This window comes from Vigna unguiculata, chromosome 4 (genome assembly GCF_004118075.2).
Source record: "Vigna unguiculata cultivar IT97K-499-35 chromosome 4, ASM411807v1, whole genome shotgun sequence".
Classification (NCBI taxonomy): Eukaryota; Viridiplantae; Streptophyta; class Magnoliopsida; order Fabales; family Fabaceae; genus Vigna; species Vigna unguiculata.
Window position 1 is genome coordinate 36,137,412 of NC_040282.1, and position 20,661 is coordinate 36,158,072.

The 20,661-nt window shown below is 35.3% G+C and overlaps 3 protein-coding genes across 4 annotated transcripts; 1 reads left to right on the forward strand and 2 right to left on the reverse strand.

The window, feature by feature from the left end:
* Window positions 1–4,114: 4,114 nt before the first annotated feature.
* Window positions 4,115–8,640, reverse strand: LOC114181907 (pentatricopeptide repeat-containing protein At4g21190). Of its 2 annotated transcripts, none has more exons than XM_028068568.1 (6): window positions 8,489–8,640; window positions 7,867–7,969; window positions 7,632–7,730; window positions 5,798–5,941; window positions 5,326–5,538; window positions 4,115–5,159 (listed from the first exon to the last, which is right to left on the reverse strand). In XM_028068568.1, exons 2-6 carry the CDS (start codon window positions 7,948–7,950, stop codon window positions 4,662–4,664), a joined length of 1,038 nt encoding a protein of 345 aa, XP_027924369.1. In that variant the 5' UTR covers window positions 7,951–7,969; window positions 8,489–8,640; the 3' UTR covers window positions 4,115–4,661. The 2 variants fall into 2 exon arrangements, with proteins under 2 accessions (XP_027924369.1, XP_027924370.1); XM_028068569.1 differs by having other exon boundaries at window positions 4,662–5,159; window positions 7,867–7,959; window positions 8,489–8,629.
* Window positions 8,641–9,281: 641 nt separating this feature from the next.
* LOC114181906 (uncharacterized protein At3g49140-like) lies at window positions 9,282–15,996 on the forward strand. Its single transcript, XM_028068567.1, has 11 exons — window positions 9,282–9,424; window positions 9,819–9,915; window positions 11,314–11,536; window positions 12,795–12,897; window positions 12,988–13,055; window positions 13,542–13,715; window positions 13,812–13,937; window positions 14,083–14,418; window positions 14,932–15,084; window positions 15,447–15,542; window positions 15,677–15,996. The coding sequence occupies exons 1-11, from the start codon at window positions 9,364–9,366 to the stop codon at window positions 15,779–15,781; spliced, it is 1,542 nt and encodes a 513-aa protein (XP_027924368.1). The 5' UTR covers window positions 9,282–9,363; the 3' UTR covers window positions 15,782–15,996.
* A 3,388-nt stretch (window positions 15,997–19,384) lies between these two features.
* Window positions 19,385–20,438, reverse strand: LOC114182751. Its single transcript, XM_028069681.1, has 2 exons — window positions 19,814–20,438; window positions 19,385–19,724 (listed from the first exon to the last, which is right to left on the reverse strand). Exons 1-2 carry the CDS (start codon window positions 20,036–20,038, stop codon window positions 19,404–19,406), a joined length of 546 nt encoding a protein of 181 aa, XP_027925482.1. The 5' UTR covers window positions 20,039–20,438; the 3' UTR covers window positions 19,385–19,403.
* Between the last annotated feature and the right edge of the window lie 223 nt (window positions 20,439–20,661).

Below are 20,661 nucleotides of genomic sequence, written 5' to 3' on the forward strand. Positions count from 1 at the left end.
AGAAAAGGGGTCACTTTACAAATCAATGTAGGGCTCCAAGGAAGAACAACAACAAGAGGTAAGATGATGATCAATCAGCAAATGCAGCAACTGATGAAATTGAAGATGCACTATTATGTAGTCTAGATAGTTCTATTGACTCATGGATTATGGACTCAGGTGCGTCATTTCATACTACACCTTCCTTAGAATTATTATCTAACTATGTTCCAGGAAAGTTTGGGAAGGTCTACCTTGCAGATGGGAAATCTCTTGATATTATAGGAAGAGGTGATATCAATATTAGAACCTCTAATGGAAGTGTGTGGACTTTGAATAATGTCAGACATATTCCTGCCTTAAAGAGAAACTTAATATCTATAGGGCAGTTGGATGATGAGGGGCATTACACCACCTTTGGAGATGGACACTGGAAAGTAATGAAAGGTAATCTTGTTGTTGCTCGTGGAAAGAAGCGAGGATCTCTTTACATTATTGCAGATGAGGATATGATATCAGTTGTAGAAGTTGGCAACAGTTCCTCTTTGTGGCATCAGAGGCTTGGGCATATGAGTGAGAAAGGAATGAAGCTCATGGTCTCAAAAGGTAAAATACCTAACTTGAAGCATGTTGACGTTGGACCTTGCGAACATTGTATCTTTGGAAAGCAGAAAAAGGTTAGCTTCTCCAAAATAAGTAAGTCGTCTAAAGTTGAAAGACTAGCACTAGTGCATACAGATGTTTGGGGGCCAGCTCCAGTGAAATCTCTTGGAGGTTCACAGTATTACGTAACCTTCATTGATGACTCTACAAGAAAGGTATGAGTTTATTTTCTTAAAAATAAATCTGATGTGTTTTCTGTGTTTAAAAGGTGGAAACAGGAGGTTGAGACTCAAACAGGTTTAAAGATTAAATGTTTGAAGTCTGATAATGGTGGAGAATATGACAGTAATCAATTCAAGGAGTTTTGTTCAGAGAATGGGATCAGAATGATCAAGACGGTTCCAGGAACACCAGAACAAAACGATGTGGCAGAAAGAATGAACAGAACCTTGAATGAGAGAGCAAGATGTATAAGAATCCAGTCAGGATTACCCAAGGTATTTTGGGCAGATGCAATAAGCACAGCAGTCTATCTCATAAACAGAGGACCATCAGTTCCTTTAGGCTATCAGTTACTTGAAGAAGTATGGTCTGGAAATGAGGTAAACCTTTCACATCTGAAAGTTTTTTGTTGAACTCTAATAGTAGAGATAAATTGGACCCTAAGGCAAAGCGATGCTATTTCATTGGCTATGGATCTGACATGTATGGCTACAGGTTTTGGGATGACCAAAACAAGAAAATTATCAGAAGTAGAAATGTTACTTTTAATGAAAACATGTTCTATAAGGACAAAATTGCAGAATTTGCAAATAAAAAGCCAGAGCAGGTATCATTAGAAGAAATTTCAGAAAGTGATGTGGCCAACAGAAGGCAGAATACAGAAGTAGAGCCTGAGTCAGAGCCCGAGTCATAGTTTGGGTCAGAACCTGAACAAATAGTAGAGTCAGTAACTCCTGAATTACCGACTAGAAGGTCTAGCAGAACAATTGTAGCACCACAAAGGTACTCCTCTTCATTGCATTACTTGTTGTTGACTGATGCTGGTGAGTCAGAGCATTTTGCTGAGGCTATGCAGGGAGGTGAATCTATTAAGTGGGAGCTAGCAATGGAAGATGAGATAAAGTCTCTTCAGAAGAATAAGACATGGTCTTTAACCAAGCTTCCAGAAGGAAAGAAGGTTTTGCAAAACAGGTGGGTCTATCGGTTAAAAGAAGAACCAGATGGCAGCAAACGATATAAGGCCAGACTCGTAGTGAAAGGGTTCCAACAGAGACAAGGAATTGACTTCACAGAAATTTTCTCTCCTGTTGTCAAGATGACTACCATCAGAGTTATCTTGAGTATAGTAGCTGCAGAAAATCTTCATCTGGAGCAGTTAGATGTGAAAACTGCATTCCTACATGGAGATCTTGAGGAAGAAATCTTTATGGCACAACCAAAAGGTTTTGAAGTACAAGGCAAAGAGAATCTTGTATGCAAGCTTCATAAAAGTTTGTATGGGTTGAAACAAGCATCGCGACAATGGTATAAGAAGTTTAATGAGTTTATAAGAAACTCAGGATTTCACAGATGTGAAGAAGATCATTGTTGTTACGTGAAGAAATATGTTGATAGTTATATCATTCTTGCCTTGTATGTTGATGACATGTTGATTGTTGGTGCTAATATGGCAGAAATTGACAGGTTGAAGAAACAATTGTCAGAAAATTTTGAAATGAAGGATCTTGGTCCAACCAAGCAAATTCTTGGTATGAGAATTTCCAGGGATGGATCTAAAGGTATTCTAAATTTATCTCAGGAAAAATATATAGAAAAATTGCTTAGCAGGTTCAATGTTGGAAATGTTAAAACCAGGAATACACCTTTGGGAACTCACTTAAAGTTCTCAAAAAGACAATCTTCTCAGACAGAGGAAGAAGAAAATCACATGTCTAAAGTGCCATATGCATCTGCAGTAGGGAGCTTGATGTATGCTATGGTTTGCACCAGACCTGATATAGCACATGCAGTAGGAGTTGTGAGCAGGTTTCTATCCAATCCCGGAAAGGAGCATTGGGAAGACGTGAAGTGGATATTGAGATATTTGAAGGGCACTTCAAAGATGCATTTATCCTTTAAAAGAAGTAATCTCACTTTACAGGGATTTTCTGATGTAGATTTGGGAGGTGATTTGGATGGTAGAAAGAGCACAACAAGTTATATTTTTACGTTAGGTGGCACAGCTATCAGTTGGAAGTCCAAACTTCAAGGAAGAGTCTCCCTTTCAACCACTGAAGTTGAATATATAGCTATCTCAGAAGCAGCAAAAGAGATGATATGGTTGAAGAATCTTCTAAAAGAATTAGGAAAAGGGCAAGATGAACCTTCATTGTTCAGTGACAGTCAAAGTGCCATTTGTCTTGCTAAAAATCCAATTCTTCACTCCAGATGCAAACACATTGAATTGAAGTATCATTTTATCAAAAACTTGATAAATGATGGAGATTTGATTTTGTTGAAGATTCCAGGTGCAGAGAATCCAGCTGATATGTTGATCAAGACTGTCACAACAACTAAGTTGAGGCTTTGCATTGCCTCAACTGGCCTTCGAGAAAATTGATGATGAAGGCACTACACTAGGTGGTAATGTAAATCAAACCCCAAGTGGGAGAATTGTTAGTATTATGGTGCTTGATTTAGTCCCACATCGCTTAGAATAGTGAAATGTGGTTCTCTATTTTACTATATAAGAGACTCTATGTAAAGCTTTAAGATACACCAGAAATACAAATACTTTCTAGTGTAGTCGTGGACGTAGGCATACACATTGTACGCCGAACCACGTTAAATTATCTGTGTCTATTTTTCTCTCCTTTATTCTTTCCTTTATTGCCTTGTTCCTAACAATTCTGAAATAGATAAAAATTAGAGCGATCAAACTCTAAAATATATGAAAATTGGAGATGAAATTGAGAAAAAAGGAGTGAAAGAATGACTTGGAGAAAAGAGGGTGAGAGAAGGGAGAAAAATGTCAATGTTGGGGATGAAAAGAGTATGTAGGGTACCTTGGTAGAAAAGAGTGTCATTAGGAGGGATGAGCCGGACAAAACTATGCTTTCCCACCATAGCCATTATCTCTCCTTTGTCCAAATGCAATTAAGCTCCAACAAGTTGCATCTGAGTCAATCTCATTTTCTTAAAATTAAAAACTTAATGTTCAATATAATCATATAACTAGGATTAGTTGAAGCACACATCTTAAACTGTTCGGTGATTTAAAGTGAATTTTATAAAAGAAGAGAGGACCATGTCTTTCGTGATAAAAACTTATTTCAAACAAACAATTACAGAGTTTAATAAATTATCATCATAATGGGTTCTCTGTAAAACTACAATGTATGGAAACAATATATATATATATATATATATATATATATATATATATATATATATATATATATATATTCTCTATCTTTTAGATAAATATATAAGATAGATTTCACAACAAACATCTTGTGATATATTGTTAGACGTGATGCATAGTAGAGTATGAGGACAAACTTAGAATATTATATAGACAAGGAAAATTTATCCATGGTAAACAAATTTATGCAACCCATAGTCCAAGACTATCACGCATCGTAGTGGTCAGGATTCTGAAAAAATTATCCATAAATTAGAACTTTAATAAAATACATATGAGCAGCAATTTAACACCAACAGTCACCCAATGTCGATATAAAGTCATGCATCTAGGAAATTTTCAAGTCATAGCACCCACTTTTAATTATGCACTGATACTGGCTTGGTAGATCCTCCATCTTTGGCTCTTCGATTGCAGGATGTCCGAGGTTTTTGATTGCAGGTATGTTAAATGGTGTATTTGCCATCGTCAAATGATATGGCCATTAGCAGATTCTCAATCTCACATTGTGAAAATTTTAAAAACATGATTCGCTTGTTCTACTTCTAGAGTGTCTTCACTCTAACCTTCGAACAACTTGTTGGAGATGGACATGGAAACAACGATTCCAACAAATAACATTAACTGCCAACAGAAACTTATCTGACAGAGATGTTATATCCTCTTTCTCCCATTAGACATCTAAAATAGTTTCCATACTGTGATTTGAATTGTCTGAAATTTGTTCAAGTTCCATGGATGTTACATCGGCCTCCTGCCTGAGTTGCTCATCATCAATTATCTCTGCAGTGTCTTCTGACATATAATTCTCGTTTATGTCTGAAATTTGTTCAGGTTCCGTGGATATTGTTACATCATTATCATGTCTGAGTTGCTGATCTTCAATTATCCCCGAAGTCTCTTCTGAAGATTCATAATTCTTGTTTACGTCTAAGTCTTGTTCAACATTCTCAAGACTTTCTGTGTATGTGTTGACCTGTTTAGATGGAGGTTGCACTTTGACTTTTATACGCCTTCCTCTGCTGTATCTATATTCCCATTGTGGTGGTGGATATTTTGCATGTAACTTATGGTATTTGTCTAGCATACCCAGCTCTAGAAAGGCTTCTCCAACCATTGACACAGTAGATATACTAGGTCGCATAGCAAGCTCTTCAATGTCTGCAAATATCTGCAGCAGAAATCAAGAAGTGAATATCCATGACGTGTTAAGTCTGAAGTAACTTCAAATAAAGTATCTTCTACTCATTAATATAGGACATGTTAAGTTGACAACTATTACTTAGTAATGTTACTGAGTAAATAGTTTAAATTAATAGAGTTGAAAATCATAATACCTCAAACATCTTCTCATGCATGCCCCTCTTATGGTAGATAGATATCATTTTATCAAAAAATCTACGAGGCAAACTTTCCATATACCGCATTAATAACTTTGTCCAAAGCTCTTCAGCTTCATCAAGTCTGTCATCGTTTACTAAAGCATTAATTAATGTAAAATAGCTTCCCATTGTCTTTCCTTGACCTTTGCTTAACATCCATTTTGTTACCTACAGTACCATGTGTAATTTGCACAATCGGATGTTAGTTCAAAGGCTAACCCCAGATGGAATGTAGCTACAAAAGCGCCATTCATAGAATAGGGAAACAATAATAAATAATAAGTATATAAATAACATCAGAAAATACTAATTTCTGGCAGAACATATATTTTTAGAGATATCAAAGCAATGGGTCAGTGCAACTCTAGAGAAAGAAAGCATACAAAATAAAGAATATTTAAAGATTACATTACTATTTTAGAAGTACCTGTATTACACGCTTCCACTCTCGTTCGTATTCTAGGGTCTTGAGCGCCTTTTTTACTGTAATTAAAGGGAACTCTAGTTCCCAAGCAACATAGGAATCAAGAGCTCCATAAACTTCTTCTTTGACATTTGACAGTTCCTTAATCTGTACAAGACAGAGAAAAAATATTATTTCAGAAATACAAACCAACCAAGAAAAAATAGTCCAAAAGTTTCTGAATTATGTAAGGCCCAAACTTCCCAGATAAAACAAAAAAATGAAGCTTAAATTAACAGCAGTAATGGATAGGGTGTTGCTAATCAAATACTATTATTCTGAATCTTATTGTAATAAATTTAGTTTGTAGGCATGAATATCTCATTTATGCTCAATACGCTTCCATTTTCTCTCTTGTAACATGGTATCAATGCAGTACCATTCTTTAAGACGTGTTTTGTCACTATTTTGCTGAGCTCCCTTAAACAAAGCAAATTGGAATGCTATTTAGTCACCCCTTCCGCTGTGACTAATTTTGTTTGCCACTTGGATTTGTAGTTGTTGTTCTCTGGCTTTGTTCTATATGCACTGCTGGCCTTGACTTCTTTCTCAGATACACTAGCCATGACTTTTTCCAGATTCACATGCTCCGATTTTATCTCAATTTTTATGTTTTTTATTTTTGTCTGGGAGGAAATAAAATGTAACAAGGCTATACTTTACTTAACCCCTAAATAAATAAATAAAAAAAACATAAAAACTGAGATAAAATCGACCAAATGAATTTTAAATAGGTCAGGACTAGGGCATATGGGAAAAAGTCTGGGCCAATGGGATTGGAAAAGCCAGGGCCAATGCATTTAGGAAAAAAGTCAGAAGAAAGGACTGGATCGGGTAGACTGGTATAGATAATGACAGGAAGAAGAATCTTTATGGCCTCTATTGTGGCATCAAGAACCGGTGTAGGAGCTGTTGTGAGCGGATCAACAGGTTGAAGTCGACATTGATATGTTTGAAGAGGTTGCTCAATTGAAAGCTTCAATGTGGGATCACTCATTGTCTATGTGCACGATATTATTATTACCAGGAGTGATCAATTACCAATATTGCTCAATCAAGGATGACTTGGTAATTTATCAGAGGAAGTGTGCACTTGACCCAAGAAATTGGCCTTGCCAATGCTAATCCAGTAGACACTCATACTGACTTGATTTTAAAGTTGTTAAATGATCACGGGGAGCCCTAATGGTTCGTGCAAAATATAGAAGGCCAGTCGACAAAACTGAATTATCTCACAATCACTTGTCCAGATATTGCTTTTGCAATGTGTGGTAAGTCAGTTCTTAAATTCACCTTGTTGGGACCATTGGGATGAAGTTATTCAAACTCTCAGGTACATTAAGTGATTCCAAATAAAATGCCTAATTATGAAATTGAGGGGCATTATAAAATTGCTGGGTAGTTAACTGTCATTTCATCATAGAAAAAGATCAAGGCAAGGGATATTATGAAAAGATTTGTCAATTCTGCTGACGAGTTGACAAATGTCTTTACTTCCTGAGAGGGTCATGGATTGATTGTATTTGTAAAAAGTTGGGTACATAAATGACTTATACATTTCACCTCAAGGGGATGTTGAGAATCAAATCATCATATTTTAAATCTTATTGTAATAAATTAAGTTTATAGACATGAATATCTCATTTAGGGGAAATAAAATACTCTCTAACCATGTGTAATGAATGCAATAAGTCTGTATAATCATGCTTCTGTGGTGTTATTCTAACACATGGCTTTATGCTGAATGTCCTCTATTTTCTCTCTTGTAATAGAGTGAGTGTCATACGAAAGGACTTACAGACTTAACAAGCTTCTCAGCCTTGGAAATGGTCCCAACTCTTTTATTAGTCTTCCAAACTCGGGGATACCTTGGTCTTGGACCTTTTGCAGCACATACCTGATATTAAAAAAAATGAAATAGAGGTGAGTTCACCTACTGTTTCATTTCCTAGAGCTAAAACGTTTGATGATAAAAGTATGTAATCTTGATAATTTTGGTTTCCAGAATTTAATAATCATAGACCTTATCTTACCACAGTGCACCGTGTACTGGCTGGTATCTTCATGATTTCAAATGTTTTAGCGATAAGTAGAGGAGAATCCGTAAGTGCAAGCATTTTGAGAACCTGAAAAACTCTAAAATATAAGAGTGACTGTGTCAGTGGGAAATTTTTGCCATTTTCATAATAATGATCACGAACATAAAAGCAATTTAACCAGTGTCTGATTCCAATTTTTGTTATTAGCAGATTCTTCATATCCCAGTTACAGTGTACCACAACATAATCAGTTGATTAAGGTGACAGATACATAAAAACAATACTTGTTACCAGAAAACCAGAGAAATTATTTTTCTTGATGCACTTATTTGAAATGAAAAAGCTTTTCTTCTATGTTACAGCTAGGCAAGTGGTCATTAAGCAGAAAAATACAGCACTTAAAAATACCATTTGCATATACCCTTGGGCCTTTGCCACATATGGTTAGATGGTGCTTAAACAAGAACATCATCTTCAGGCATTACATATCACAACAAAAAGCATAAATTTACGCATCTTAATAATTCTTTTCCAATCACAACCACTCAGCAGTCATCATTAAAGCGTGCAATTGCACTGAAAATTGAACTTAAGAGATACAAAAAAATAAACTCACCAGGGCTTAATACACTTGAACACAGTGTTGTGGTACTTCGAAACTCAGTGTTTTGAACTCTTACCCTTTTCCACCATTTCAGAGAGAGAAACTAAGATTATAACTGTAAGCGAAGAACAACGAACGTGAAATACCGCTAAGGAGTTTGGGATGGATATTTTTTATCGCTCGACACGAAACGACGGCGTTCTGTCCCGGTAAGGTAGGGCTGTGGTGTCACGTGCGTGTATTCGGGTCTTGGGTTAGGTAAGTTGGATAGGGCGAGTTTTCCGAACCGATTCAACTAGTAAAAAATGGGTCGGATCCCGTTTGGGTCATTCATTTTATTTATTCATTTAGTTATCGCTGTTTAAAACAAAAAAAACAAAACTTATTCATGCTTCCTTATCATTATTTTAGTTAAGAGATAATTTTTTATTTTTTACTACTTTTATTCTCATAAAATTTCCCAATTCATTAAAATTTTAATAAAGTGATTAAATGACCAAAATAGGTGGTTACTCTAGTATTTTTTTTCCCATCAAGGACATTACTTTAAGTAAAATTTAATGTTTGATGATAATAAATGTGATAAGAAAATGATGATAAAATCTGTAATAGATGTAATAAGGTTATGAAACTGCATTTGAAACTAGTTCCAACATTTTTTTTCTTTTCTTGGATCCGGACGAACTTGATAAATCGGAATAAAATCGGATCGACCCGTTAAAAGTAGGACGCTTGAGCAGGTGTAGAAACTTTACAATACTTTTGTCCGTACCTGATCATAAAGAAGCATAGCAAAAAACAAAGCCTCATCTTCTTCCACTTCAAATCACTATGGATCTCTCATAATATTCTCTGCCAACCGAAAACCACACCAATAAAAAAATACTATGATGATAATCGAGCCTCCCATCGCCGTCCGCTTCCACGGCGGTGCCGCCGCGCCACCTCGTACTCTCTCTTAAACTTTTAATCTCTCTCTTTTTTTCTTCCAATAGTTTGGTTCTGTTTCTCGAATGCTTCCGCTGACTCACCTTACCGGTTGATTTTGATTCACGGAATGTGACGTTGGAGATAAAACGGTGGCGTTTGCAGTGTTTTGGAGTTCTAATGGAGTAACAGTAGTTGTTATTCATTCGCTCGTTGAATTTTTTTGGCTGATATTCTTTCTTTCAAGTGTTTGGTTCTATTTGTCGAATGCTTTCTGTGACTCACCTTAACTTTGATTTTGACTCATTGAGTATGATGCTGTGAGATGTTTTAATTAAAAACGGCGGTGTTTGCAGTTCGAATGTAGTAATAGTATTTATTATGTATTCGTTGATTCAGTAGCTGTTTTTGGCAGATAATAACCGTTCAATGTGGAGTGCTGATGATGTGAACGGTGTGCGTTATGTTGCGTCGTGCCGGCTCGCATGCAGCTGCGGTTTCGATGTGCCTCGGTATGACGAGTTTGGTATCTTCTTATGATCATTTATGACATAGAGAAGTAGTTTGATGATAATGGAATGGAACTGTGGAACTTAGTTAAGTAGTTTTTGTGTTGTGGTTACAAAAGTAATGGATAATTGTTGAAGGATGCTGCTAATGTGGAGACCTCAAATGAATTTAATTAGAATATCCAATCATGGATTTTGTATAATTGAAAATTGTTGATTTATGCGATAGTGACTTTTGTAATCGTTACTATAAATGTCGTATCAAAGATGATTTCTTATTGGTTGACAATGAAAAATATTTACAATATAGTGCACTTTTAAACTTGACCGCCAAAATCTTTGGAATGAAACCGAATGAGATCTAGAGAGATAATGTGTTCACCCATAAGATTCCAAGTATATGGATTAATTGAAAGTACTGGTTTTATCTTATTTGCTTATTTTCAAATAATAACCACGTTGTTCTCAAATATTCAATTTTTATATTTTTATCTACGATAATTTTTTGCTTTCAATTTCAAACCATTAATTCTTGTGTTGTTATCGAGATGATTGGAACTTTCTCTTTCGGTGGAATTGCTATGAAATAACTATCATTTTTGTCGTTCATGCTGGTTATCATGCTAGGATTATTATTATTAGAGGTCAAAAGCACTACAGCTGCCCCTTATTGAGGTTCTTGTGAAATTTGCATGATTGTCAATCCAACATGGCAGTGACAATGGTAATGCTTGAATGGGGATTGGTGTAATGTGATGTAATTGTTATAGATGAAATATTGATTAAAGATATGACCAAATTATAGTACATAAGTAAATGTAAACCTTACTTTGACTGCCGATTTTGTGAATTAAATTCAGCCTAAAACTCCCTTTCTAAGAGTAATCTTTTGCTTTTTGGAAGAATTCTTTGGTGGGGGTAGGTAATAATGGGTAGGGTTTACCATGCTTCAAACTACTAGTCATACACATGAAAGTATATTTGAATGGCCAAAGTTCTAGTGTTAATGGTGCCCACTATGAATTAGTCTTGTTTTTCAACTTCTATGGGGATTGAAAAATTCTCTACTTCCACATTTGATGCTGAATGACATGTCAAGTATTAATATTCAGTTGGATGGACTGCTGGCCATAATTTAAAGGGAGATATAATGTAGTTTACTTGAGAAAGCTATATGGGTGCATGTCTTGAAGCAATGTCAGATGCAGTTCCCTAAAGCAGCATACTTTCACAATTTATATTTTTCTTTAATCTGCAGACATCTGGCAAAGTGTGTTGATGTATTCAGAAACCTCTTGTTTAATCTGTGATGCTTATTTTGAAAATTTTGGCTAACTTTCATGTCTAGAAATACCAAACGTTTTTAGAGGAAATGTATGATAAATGAATATAATTACACAGGGTAAGAAGTAAAATATACACAGGCACTCCATTCACAAGAAGAAACAAACTTGTAAAGAATAGAATTAGGGCATCATCAGAGCATCTGGGCTCAGCTCAGGATCCTATAAAGAAAAATGAGAAGTCATCCTATCATCCATTTGAAGAACTTGCAGTGTCATCGTCAGAGAATACTGAAGATGCGACACTTTCCGCCGCAGAAACAAGCAGAACAATTATTGAGGTACTCAGTTGTATTAATTTTGATAATCAATAATAACCTCAAAGAAGGTGAAAATAAAATTTGGTAAGGTTTTCTCATTTTAGTGCTAATTGGGCAACAGAGAAAGAATAACTTTCTGTTTCAATTAAATGATTGCTAGAAAATACCCTATGTTCCAAAATCTGTAATGTTCATCATATATGAAGAAATTAATGATAGTAGAAGTAGATGTCAAAACAAATAGCCAGCGCCCCCCTTTCATTTTAGAAAAATGTTCTGTTCTCTTCTGTAGGTTTGATTTAGCATTACTTATTTTTCATAATGTATATAAAATTTGAAAAGGAAGACATCATTTTATTTTTAGGTTGATATTTGGGTATGAAGTTAGTTATAAGGTAAAATAAATAAATAAATTTTCTTTTGTGAGGTACTATTCTTTTTTGGGCCCAACTGTTAATTGAACTTTTGGAAAGAACCGCACCATAATTTTCTTTCTGCTTTGTTGGGACACATGGAAAGTACAAAAGTTGACAAGGTTTCTTGCAATCGTACAGAAGAATAGCTGGACCATTTATCAATGTTATAGAAGTTTATTAAAAATAAGATTTAATTATTCATTTGCTCTCTGTTTTCGTACAAAAATAAGTTGATCCTCTAGTTTTTTTTAGTCTCAATTTGGTCCTAATTTTTGAAAATTAGATGCAATTTGATCATTTTCATTTAATTTATTAAACGGATCAAGGATTTTTCATCAAAATTGACACTAGGATTATGTTAATTACATCAACAAAATAAACCATCCTTATTAACAATTTCAATATTGATGAAAAATCTTTGATCCGTTTCAAAAATTTAATGGAAAGGACCAAATTGCATCAATTTTTCATAAATTAGAACCAAATTGAGACTAAAAATTTGGAAGACCAACTGGACAATTTTGGACGAAAACAAAAACCAAATGAGTAATTAAACCTAAAAAGAGTTATCATTTCATTCCGGTCAAAATCATTAAACTCATCATGCCTAAATTTATCTTTGAAAATGTAATGCCAAAACTATGTAAATATTCTATTCTATTAAATATTTTAATTATAGAAGAAATTCTTTGGTAGTAATTAACTGTGAGCCTTGGGTCCTTTATCCCTAGGCTTAACTCATTTAGGTAAAACTCTGAACTGGGGGGAAGAACTAACTATATCAAGAATCTTATCAGTTGCATTTATTCTTATTATCACAACTAGATTGCTAGCTAATGATGATTGCGGTATATCATTTTTAGGTTAACAACAAAGCAACACTGATGTTCTCAAGTTTGATTAGTGATGAATTTCATGAAAATATTATTTGGCCAGATTTGCCTTATTTGACTGATGAGCATGGAAGTAAGTGACAGCGATTGTCATTTATTTTGTATTAGTTTTCTTGGGCTTGTGAAGCTTTATCCACATAATTAAATTCTGTACGCATTGCAGATATATACTTTCAAGTGAAGAACGGTGAAGATGTCCTGCAGTCCCTAACAACAGAAAATAATTTTGTGGTATGGCCATGCCTAACATTTCAGATAATGCCCTTGAATATATATTTTTTGTTTGAAATATCTACAGTGAGCCTTACATTAACTGTTCCTGCATGCAGTATATGTAGACATCTATCTAATGGAAAGCTTCATTTTACTTAAATTTGAGTGCCTGATTTTTCTGAATTACATTTTATGTACTATCTATTAACTAAACTTTCCTGCATTTTTTTGGTGATCGTTCTATATTGTTGAAAATGTAATTTGTTCCTGCATTACAGTATATGTTCAACAATCAGTTTGTTTCCTACACTACTTGCTTGTTGTGTTTCATTATACTATTTGAAGCACTAGCAATCAATCCTTTTGCATAATTTGTGTGCTACGTTTTTAGCTTATTTTTCACTTTTCATTTGAGTCTCCTTTTCTGTTGCATAATTGTAAAATTTGTGTCTCATGACATGTTATAATGTTTGGTTTATGGATTGTTTGTTCTGCCTCTTGTAGCAAGTCATTGTTGGTATTAATTCCATGGAAATGATCTCCGAGATGGACTTATCTGGTCCTTCAGAAATTGACTTTGGGATTGAAGAAATTGACGAGGAGGATAATGAGGATTTTGAAGACAGTGATGAAGAGGATGAAGATGAAGATGAAGATGAAAATGAAGATTATGACTCGGTCTGATTTTTTTCATATCACTTTGAGGCTTATATTCATTTCTGAACTATAAACACCATCAATAGGAATTCATCATTTGTATATTGTTGTTTGCAGGAATGGGTGGCTGCTTTCACAGATGACGATGAACAAGATGATGATGATGAAACACTTGCAGACTGGGCAAAATTGGAGACTATGCAATCTTCTCATCCGATGTATTTTGCCAAAAAGTTGGCTGAGGTAGATATCACTGTTAACATGTTGCTTATACCAATGCCTTTGAATGACCTTGTGTGGGGTTTTAAGAGACCTCATTCTAAAATCCTTTATATATTAATTTTCCTTGGTTTTATGGTATCAATTGGCTTCATTGTTATTATTATAGATTGCTTCCGATGATCCTGTTGATTGGATGGAGCAGCCTCCGGCTTGTGTAGCTATCCAAGGGGTTATAAGGGCTGCTTTTGTTGAAGAACAATCTACGATACAGAAGCACCTATCTACTGGTCAATCCAGTGACACCGACACAAGTAAATCCATAGAAAGTAAAGGGGAAAATATTGGTGTGATTAATGGTCATGTGCTTAATTCAGGATCTTCTGGAGATGATGCATCACAGCAGGTGGAAAACAATGAGAATAGTATTGTCCCCATTAGTGAAGCTCCATTTTACAAATTGGAGATGATTAAAATTCAAGTGTTTTCTGCACAAGGGCAACCTGTAAGTTTACTGACTTGTATGTTTTCTTGTGATTGTTTGGAGACAACCACATGAATTCATGCATCTTGTTCATATTAACTGATCCTGGTGCCTTACCATGCAATTTGCTACCTTAACCAAGTTAAGTAATATGGAATATTTTACTGAAAAAGGTAAAATACAGCAAAAAGTAACTACATGTACAATAATTGATAGATACTGGCCTTATATTTGACTGTCTCAAGTTATTGTTTTGGTCCATTGACATTGTCTACTAGTGCCTCAAGGCTTTTAGACAAATCTGGTTCAGCTGAAGTAAAGTCTGACCAAGATTTGTTTCTGTCAAGGATTGAATCCGGGCTGTGCCCGAATTCAACTTAGCGTTCAGCACATTAATCACCTGTGTCCAACTCCTTGGTTTCTATCCCAAGATTAAGCACGAATATTTTAGACCTGCCTGGCCTATTGTCAAAATGTGAAGTATGTTAGTTACACCTGTTCTGAAAATTAAATTTTGCTTCTGATTCTTTGTAGACTGTCCTTGAAGTAGAAGACTACATGAAAGCCCAACCTGATGTTATTGCACACTCTGCTTCCAAAATCATATCTCGTTTGAAAGCTGATGGAGAAAAGACCTTGCAAGCCCTTAAGTCCTTGTGTTGGAGATGCAAGGGTATTCAAGTGGAGGTAATACATAAACTCTTGAAAATTATTTCTTTAGAGCACTTCTATAAGGAAGTTTTCTCTAAATCTCCCACTTAGTATTTGTCACCACCAGTGAATGGTTTTGTAAACAATTTTAGCATACTTCGGTTACAGTTTTTGATACTTTTGTCATTTGATTCAACTAGAACATCAAGTTAATGCACTCTCTTATTCTACTGCATGCCGTGGATAGTATTTTATAACTGATGGTACTCACCACAATCTTTATAAATGAGAAACAGTCACTAAGGAAAGGACATCTATGGTTTGAAATAAAACGATGATATTATGAAGTTCATTACCTTGTCGTCTGTTTCATTTTCTTTGATTGCAATTTATTGCAGGAAGCACAACTTATCTGTGTAGACTCGCTCGGATTTGACCTAAGAGTTTGTTCTGGGACTCAGATTCAAACACTGAGATTTTCATTCAAGAAAAGGGTACACAAGTCGTTTTTCATAGATATGAGTTTAAATACTTCTACATTTCTTAAGATTTTATATTTGTTCTGCCATGTATGTCCTCCTTGTAGTTTATTCCCAATTATTTTAACTTATTGAAAATACATTTCCAGGCCACATCAGAGTACAGTGCTGAGAGACAACTCAACGATATACTATTTCCAAGAACTAACCCCAAGCAGCAAAAAATGAAGCAAACACATCAAAATGAATGCTAAAACTGTCTACGTGATTTTTGTATGGTTTGTATGTCTTTGGTCAATGATTGTGTATAAAATGCGAAAGGCAGGGAAAAAAAGATCCCATGTTGTAGATGCCAATCAGGTTATGTAGTTTGATTACATTTAATTATTATTTTAGTTGGAAGTAAATTTTTCCGCAGTTGCTTCCTTAGTTCTAACTCTTGATTTCTTATCCACACTTTTTGTATTCATCAATTTCTTTTGATTAATCTTAAACCTGCAAGTACAGGAAAAACAATTACAGGCATTAGCCCCGAATACAATAGTGTGGCCTTTTAAAATTCGGTGGATTTCAAGGGTGCTATGGTCAATTCAGTGGCATGAGCACCAGCACCGTGGAACCCAAAGTTTACTGTGTAGAGAATGTAACTGCAAAAATGGTAACTTGAAAGCCTATTATGACGTAGTTCTCCAAAACTGGAAACTGGACGGGTTCCATGGTTTTGAGTAACGATCAATCTTTATTTACTTAAAGATTAACCATTAATTTAATGACTGATGTGGTAACTGTAACATCTCGTTTTCATAGTTTTTATATTATCAAACAAAACATTAAAATTCTGGTAATTCAAAGGCAAATGATAGTAACAGACCAGAATAAGGTAACCATACAGTCATCCTCAAAATAACCAAACGTATACTACCTATACATATAGTCTTAACAAAAAAGGGTTACAAACACCCTAACATCTAAGCATGAGAAGAATATAATGTCACTGCTGGAAGCGCCCCAAATACTACTCAACTCCTATCCAGGAAGGGTGTATCCTCACCTGCACTTTTAACTGCTCACACCATTCATCAAGGGCGATCATTGCAAAAATAGAACGACACACAGAACAAACAAATACAAGAAGGGTAAGCTAACTTTAAATAACAAGAAATCATGCAATTTACTAGTTAAGCATCAATCAGTGTCTAACACGCGATCATCAGATTATTCACATCACCACAGCCCTGATACACTATCATCATTCTAGACTCGATATCCGGATTATGTAAGTGACATTGGAGCTCTCGGCAGCTTGCACTTGTGACGGTTCCCAAACTCTGCAGAGTTTTAGGCACAAGGGGTATTCACCCAACCACTCCCAAGGTAAGTCCCCTTCGCATCTATGACGGATCGGGTCCATAGACTAGGACCTTCTACTACTCCTCCCGACATAATCCATTATACTCTATATGAGTCTTAATGGTTATTAGGAGCGTCAGGATACCACCAATATGAGTCATCATGTCCTTACATCCACTAAAACCATCTTCCTTAGAATTTCCCTTAAAATCCTAACTCCACACATTCTCAATTAACTAAATTCTCACTATTATCATCAAATAGACTATTAATCATAAAGCTCACATACATAATAGGCAATTATAAATGTTAGTCCACTTAGCATAACTCCATTTCATCTAAAACAGAGAAGACAATCCAAAGTTGCAGTGAAACTCGCTCAGGTTAGAGGATCTCGCCTGAGCTAGAGAGTAATCTCGCTTAGGCGAGTCACTCTCGCTTGGGCGAGACTCCAAACAGGGATCAACCCCAAAATCTGAGCAAATTCTCGCTCAAGCTAGGCTGTTTCGCCTAGATGAGATTGACTCTCGCTCAGGCGAGATCTCGCGCAGCATCAGGGGTGAATTTATGGTATTTTCGCTTAGGCGGAAGCTACTCGCCTGGGCGAAATCATCAGAATTTCAAGCTATTTCTACATGCAAGCCAAACAGTTCATGCCAAACTCGAATTTCACCATACACAATTGTTCACACTCATCAATCAACACCCAATTCATGCAATTCTAACCCAAATCAAAATGATCTATTCGCAAAATTAGAGTGAGAGGTCAGCTTTCCTTACCTTAATTGATCACCAACCTACAAGAATGGCTTCTCACAGTGAAGCACTCCAAATTACAACCTAAGAGACTGAAATGAAGGTTCATACAGTAAGGATAGGGCCCTAATTTCGGTCTAGCTCAATAAGAACTTCCAGAATTCAAAATTGATTAGAAGTGAGAAGGAATTTCTACTTACTTTGAGAGGATGGAGGTTTAGCTAGGAAGGAAGTATTGGTTGATCCTTCTGGCTTATTTGTTGAAATTCAAGAGGAAGGATGGGTCAGAAAGGATGTTGTACTCTGGTTTGAGAGAAAGGAGGAGACCAGTGCAGAAAGAAAAGGATTAAGTTGGTGTGGCTGTTTTTTAGTGAGTGTGAAGTGGAAGAGAAGGAGAGAAAATAAAAAGGGGTTTCATAGTAACTACTTTAAGAATTGCTTTAAAGACGGATTTGGACAACCATATTTTAGTTTTTTTCTTTTTTAGTATAAAATATTTCATCTATAAATAAAAACATTTAAGAAAAGTTACATAGGTATAATTACTTTCAGAATTATTAATCTTTTATAAAACAAAATACTCATTCTAATTTATAATTTTTATATCTTGAATTTTATAATTCCATATTACATTGATTTGTATTTCGTTCTTTACTTTAAATGTAAACTTGTTATTTGTCAGTGGATATTATTTTATTTTATTAAAATTAAGTTAAAGTATTATTATATATTTTATTATATATTAAAATTCCATTTTGAATGTCAGTAGTGTAATCCGATGTATTGAAATAACAGTTATAATATCTTGAGGGAGATTCAACTTTATGGCGGATTATAACAAGACCAATAAAAATAAGGTTTAATCACACGCAAAGTCATCGTGTTGGTTAAGAAATCTCAATTGGGTCCTCAGCTTCAAAATTGTCCCAATTGAGTCCTTAAGTTTGAAAATTTGTATTAAATAAGGGCAAATCGTCAACACTGTTAAAATGTTTAACCGCGATGTACAGTAGACAGTTTGTGTTGGACTTTTTTACTGATGTGGAAAATAAAAAATGTAAAACGAAAAAAAGGAAAAGAATTGGAACAACATTGGCTGGTAATCTCGAAAGTTAACAAATCCCCAAATTTGAAGTTAGGGTTTATTTACTTCATGTCGCAGGAACTGAGCAGTGGAGCGCGAAGCTAAGGAAAAGGTGGGTAGGGTGGAAGATTAGGGCATTTGTTCTAGCGTTCGTGGGTTTCACTTGTTGGTGGGTCATTTTCATTGGCGCTCGTGGTTCATCGAAGAAGAATTTGTAGGAGGTGCACTGTTGCGAAGGTGAGTTAGCTTTGGATGTTGGGTTTTGCTACTAAATTTGATTATATTCCTTTAAGTATGATTTGGTGCACTTTATCCTGTGATTATTTTGTTTTGCGTAAGATTTGGTTGGTGGATAATGTTGTTTAAGTGTGTTGGTTGTGTGTAAAGTATGTTTGCTTTTCCATATTCGGTGTGGTGGTGGGGTTCTCTTTTATGGTTTTTGTCTCCCACGTGGGTGTCTAAATATTTTCTCACTGTGGTCCCCCATTTCAGTGTGTGTGGTAGGGACTGTAATTTCTTAATTGATTTATGGGTATATCTGTATATATGAGTTAACCAAACTTTAGTTTTCCTATCATACAAAAAATATGACTCCTAACGCATAATTTAGAACCAAACCTGTTGAATTCATTTGAAAACATTAAATAACACAAAAGTTCAACCACCCCATACAACACGTTAGGTCTTTACAATAACAGTGATATAACTATCACATTCATAACGCATACAACAACCATCATCCCTAACATCAACTTCATCCACTTTTGCAAACGAACTATAGCCTCATCTAGTTTCCTAGTTATGATCCATCCACCATCTCTTTCTCTCATATTTACCACATCTTTTTCTTCAATCTTCTCTACTTTCAGCACTTTATTCCCTCCAAAATCTCTTTCTTCCATCTTCACCACATCTTTTTCTTCCATCTTCACCACATCTCTTTCTTCGATTTCCTGTTCAATAAACCATTGGAAAAAATTGCAGCCACCCAAATCTTGAGACCCACTCTGTTTCACAAAATACCACAATCATGTTATCATTTTTTCATGCCAGAAAACTTAAATTGAACAAAAAATGAATTTTTCCCACATCTTACCTTAAACTTAGGGCATCCCCAAAATTGTTTGCCCCTATTCTTAGGGGTTTTTGTTGTTCTCAATACAGCTGTCTGACCACAGTAACACATGAGCTTAATAGCAAAAATCCTTGCGCCACAGCCATGGGAAGATCCACCACCGTGAGATGAACGACCACCATCAGACCCACCACTAGGTTGCTTCCCCCCACATGTGCAAGATCCAGACGAATTTGAAAATGACATAGCTACTTTACTTTTTTTTTTCTTCAATTGTTAGGGCAAAGTCATAAGCATTGCCTCTCCCTATATACACGTCAACAACAGTGAAATTTATAAACAGAAACCAAGAAATAACTCCTCACGTGCGAAATTATAGAAGGTCCCCTTTAAGATCAAACAATTCCATCGAATTAAGTATGATTGTATGTGTGATAGCATCTACTATACCAGGAATATCAATGAACCCTATTATTGAAATTGCTCAGGATACCCTTTTTTAGCTTCTAGAATCTATTTCTTAGTTCAACTCTTACCTTACTAACTGGAATCAAAGAATTAGTAGATATGCTCCGCCCAAAATGGGAATGGGCTAGGGTTATGAACTTAGAATCGAAAATCTGATGATCAAGTCGATTCTATGATTAGTTTATAAACAAATTACACGTGTACTGTTCAATATTACATCACAGCAACATCAAACGTTGTTTCACAGTACCTGACAGAAATGGTTTATTTAATACAAATTTTCAAACTTAAGGACTCAATTGGGACAATTTTGAAGCTGAAGACCTAATTGAGATTTTTTAACCAAAACGAGGACTTTGCGTGTGATTAAACCTAAAAATAATGTTATGATATTACATTTA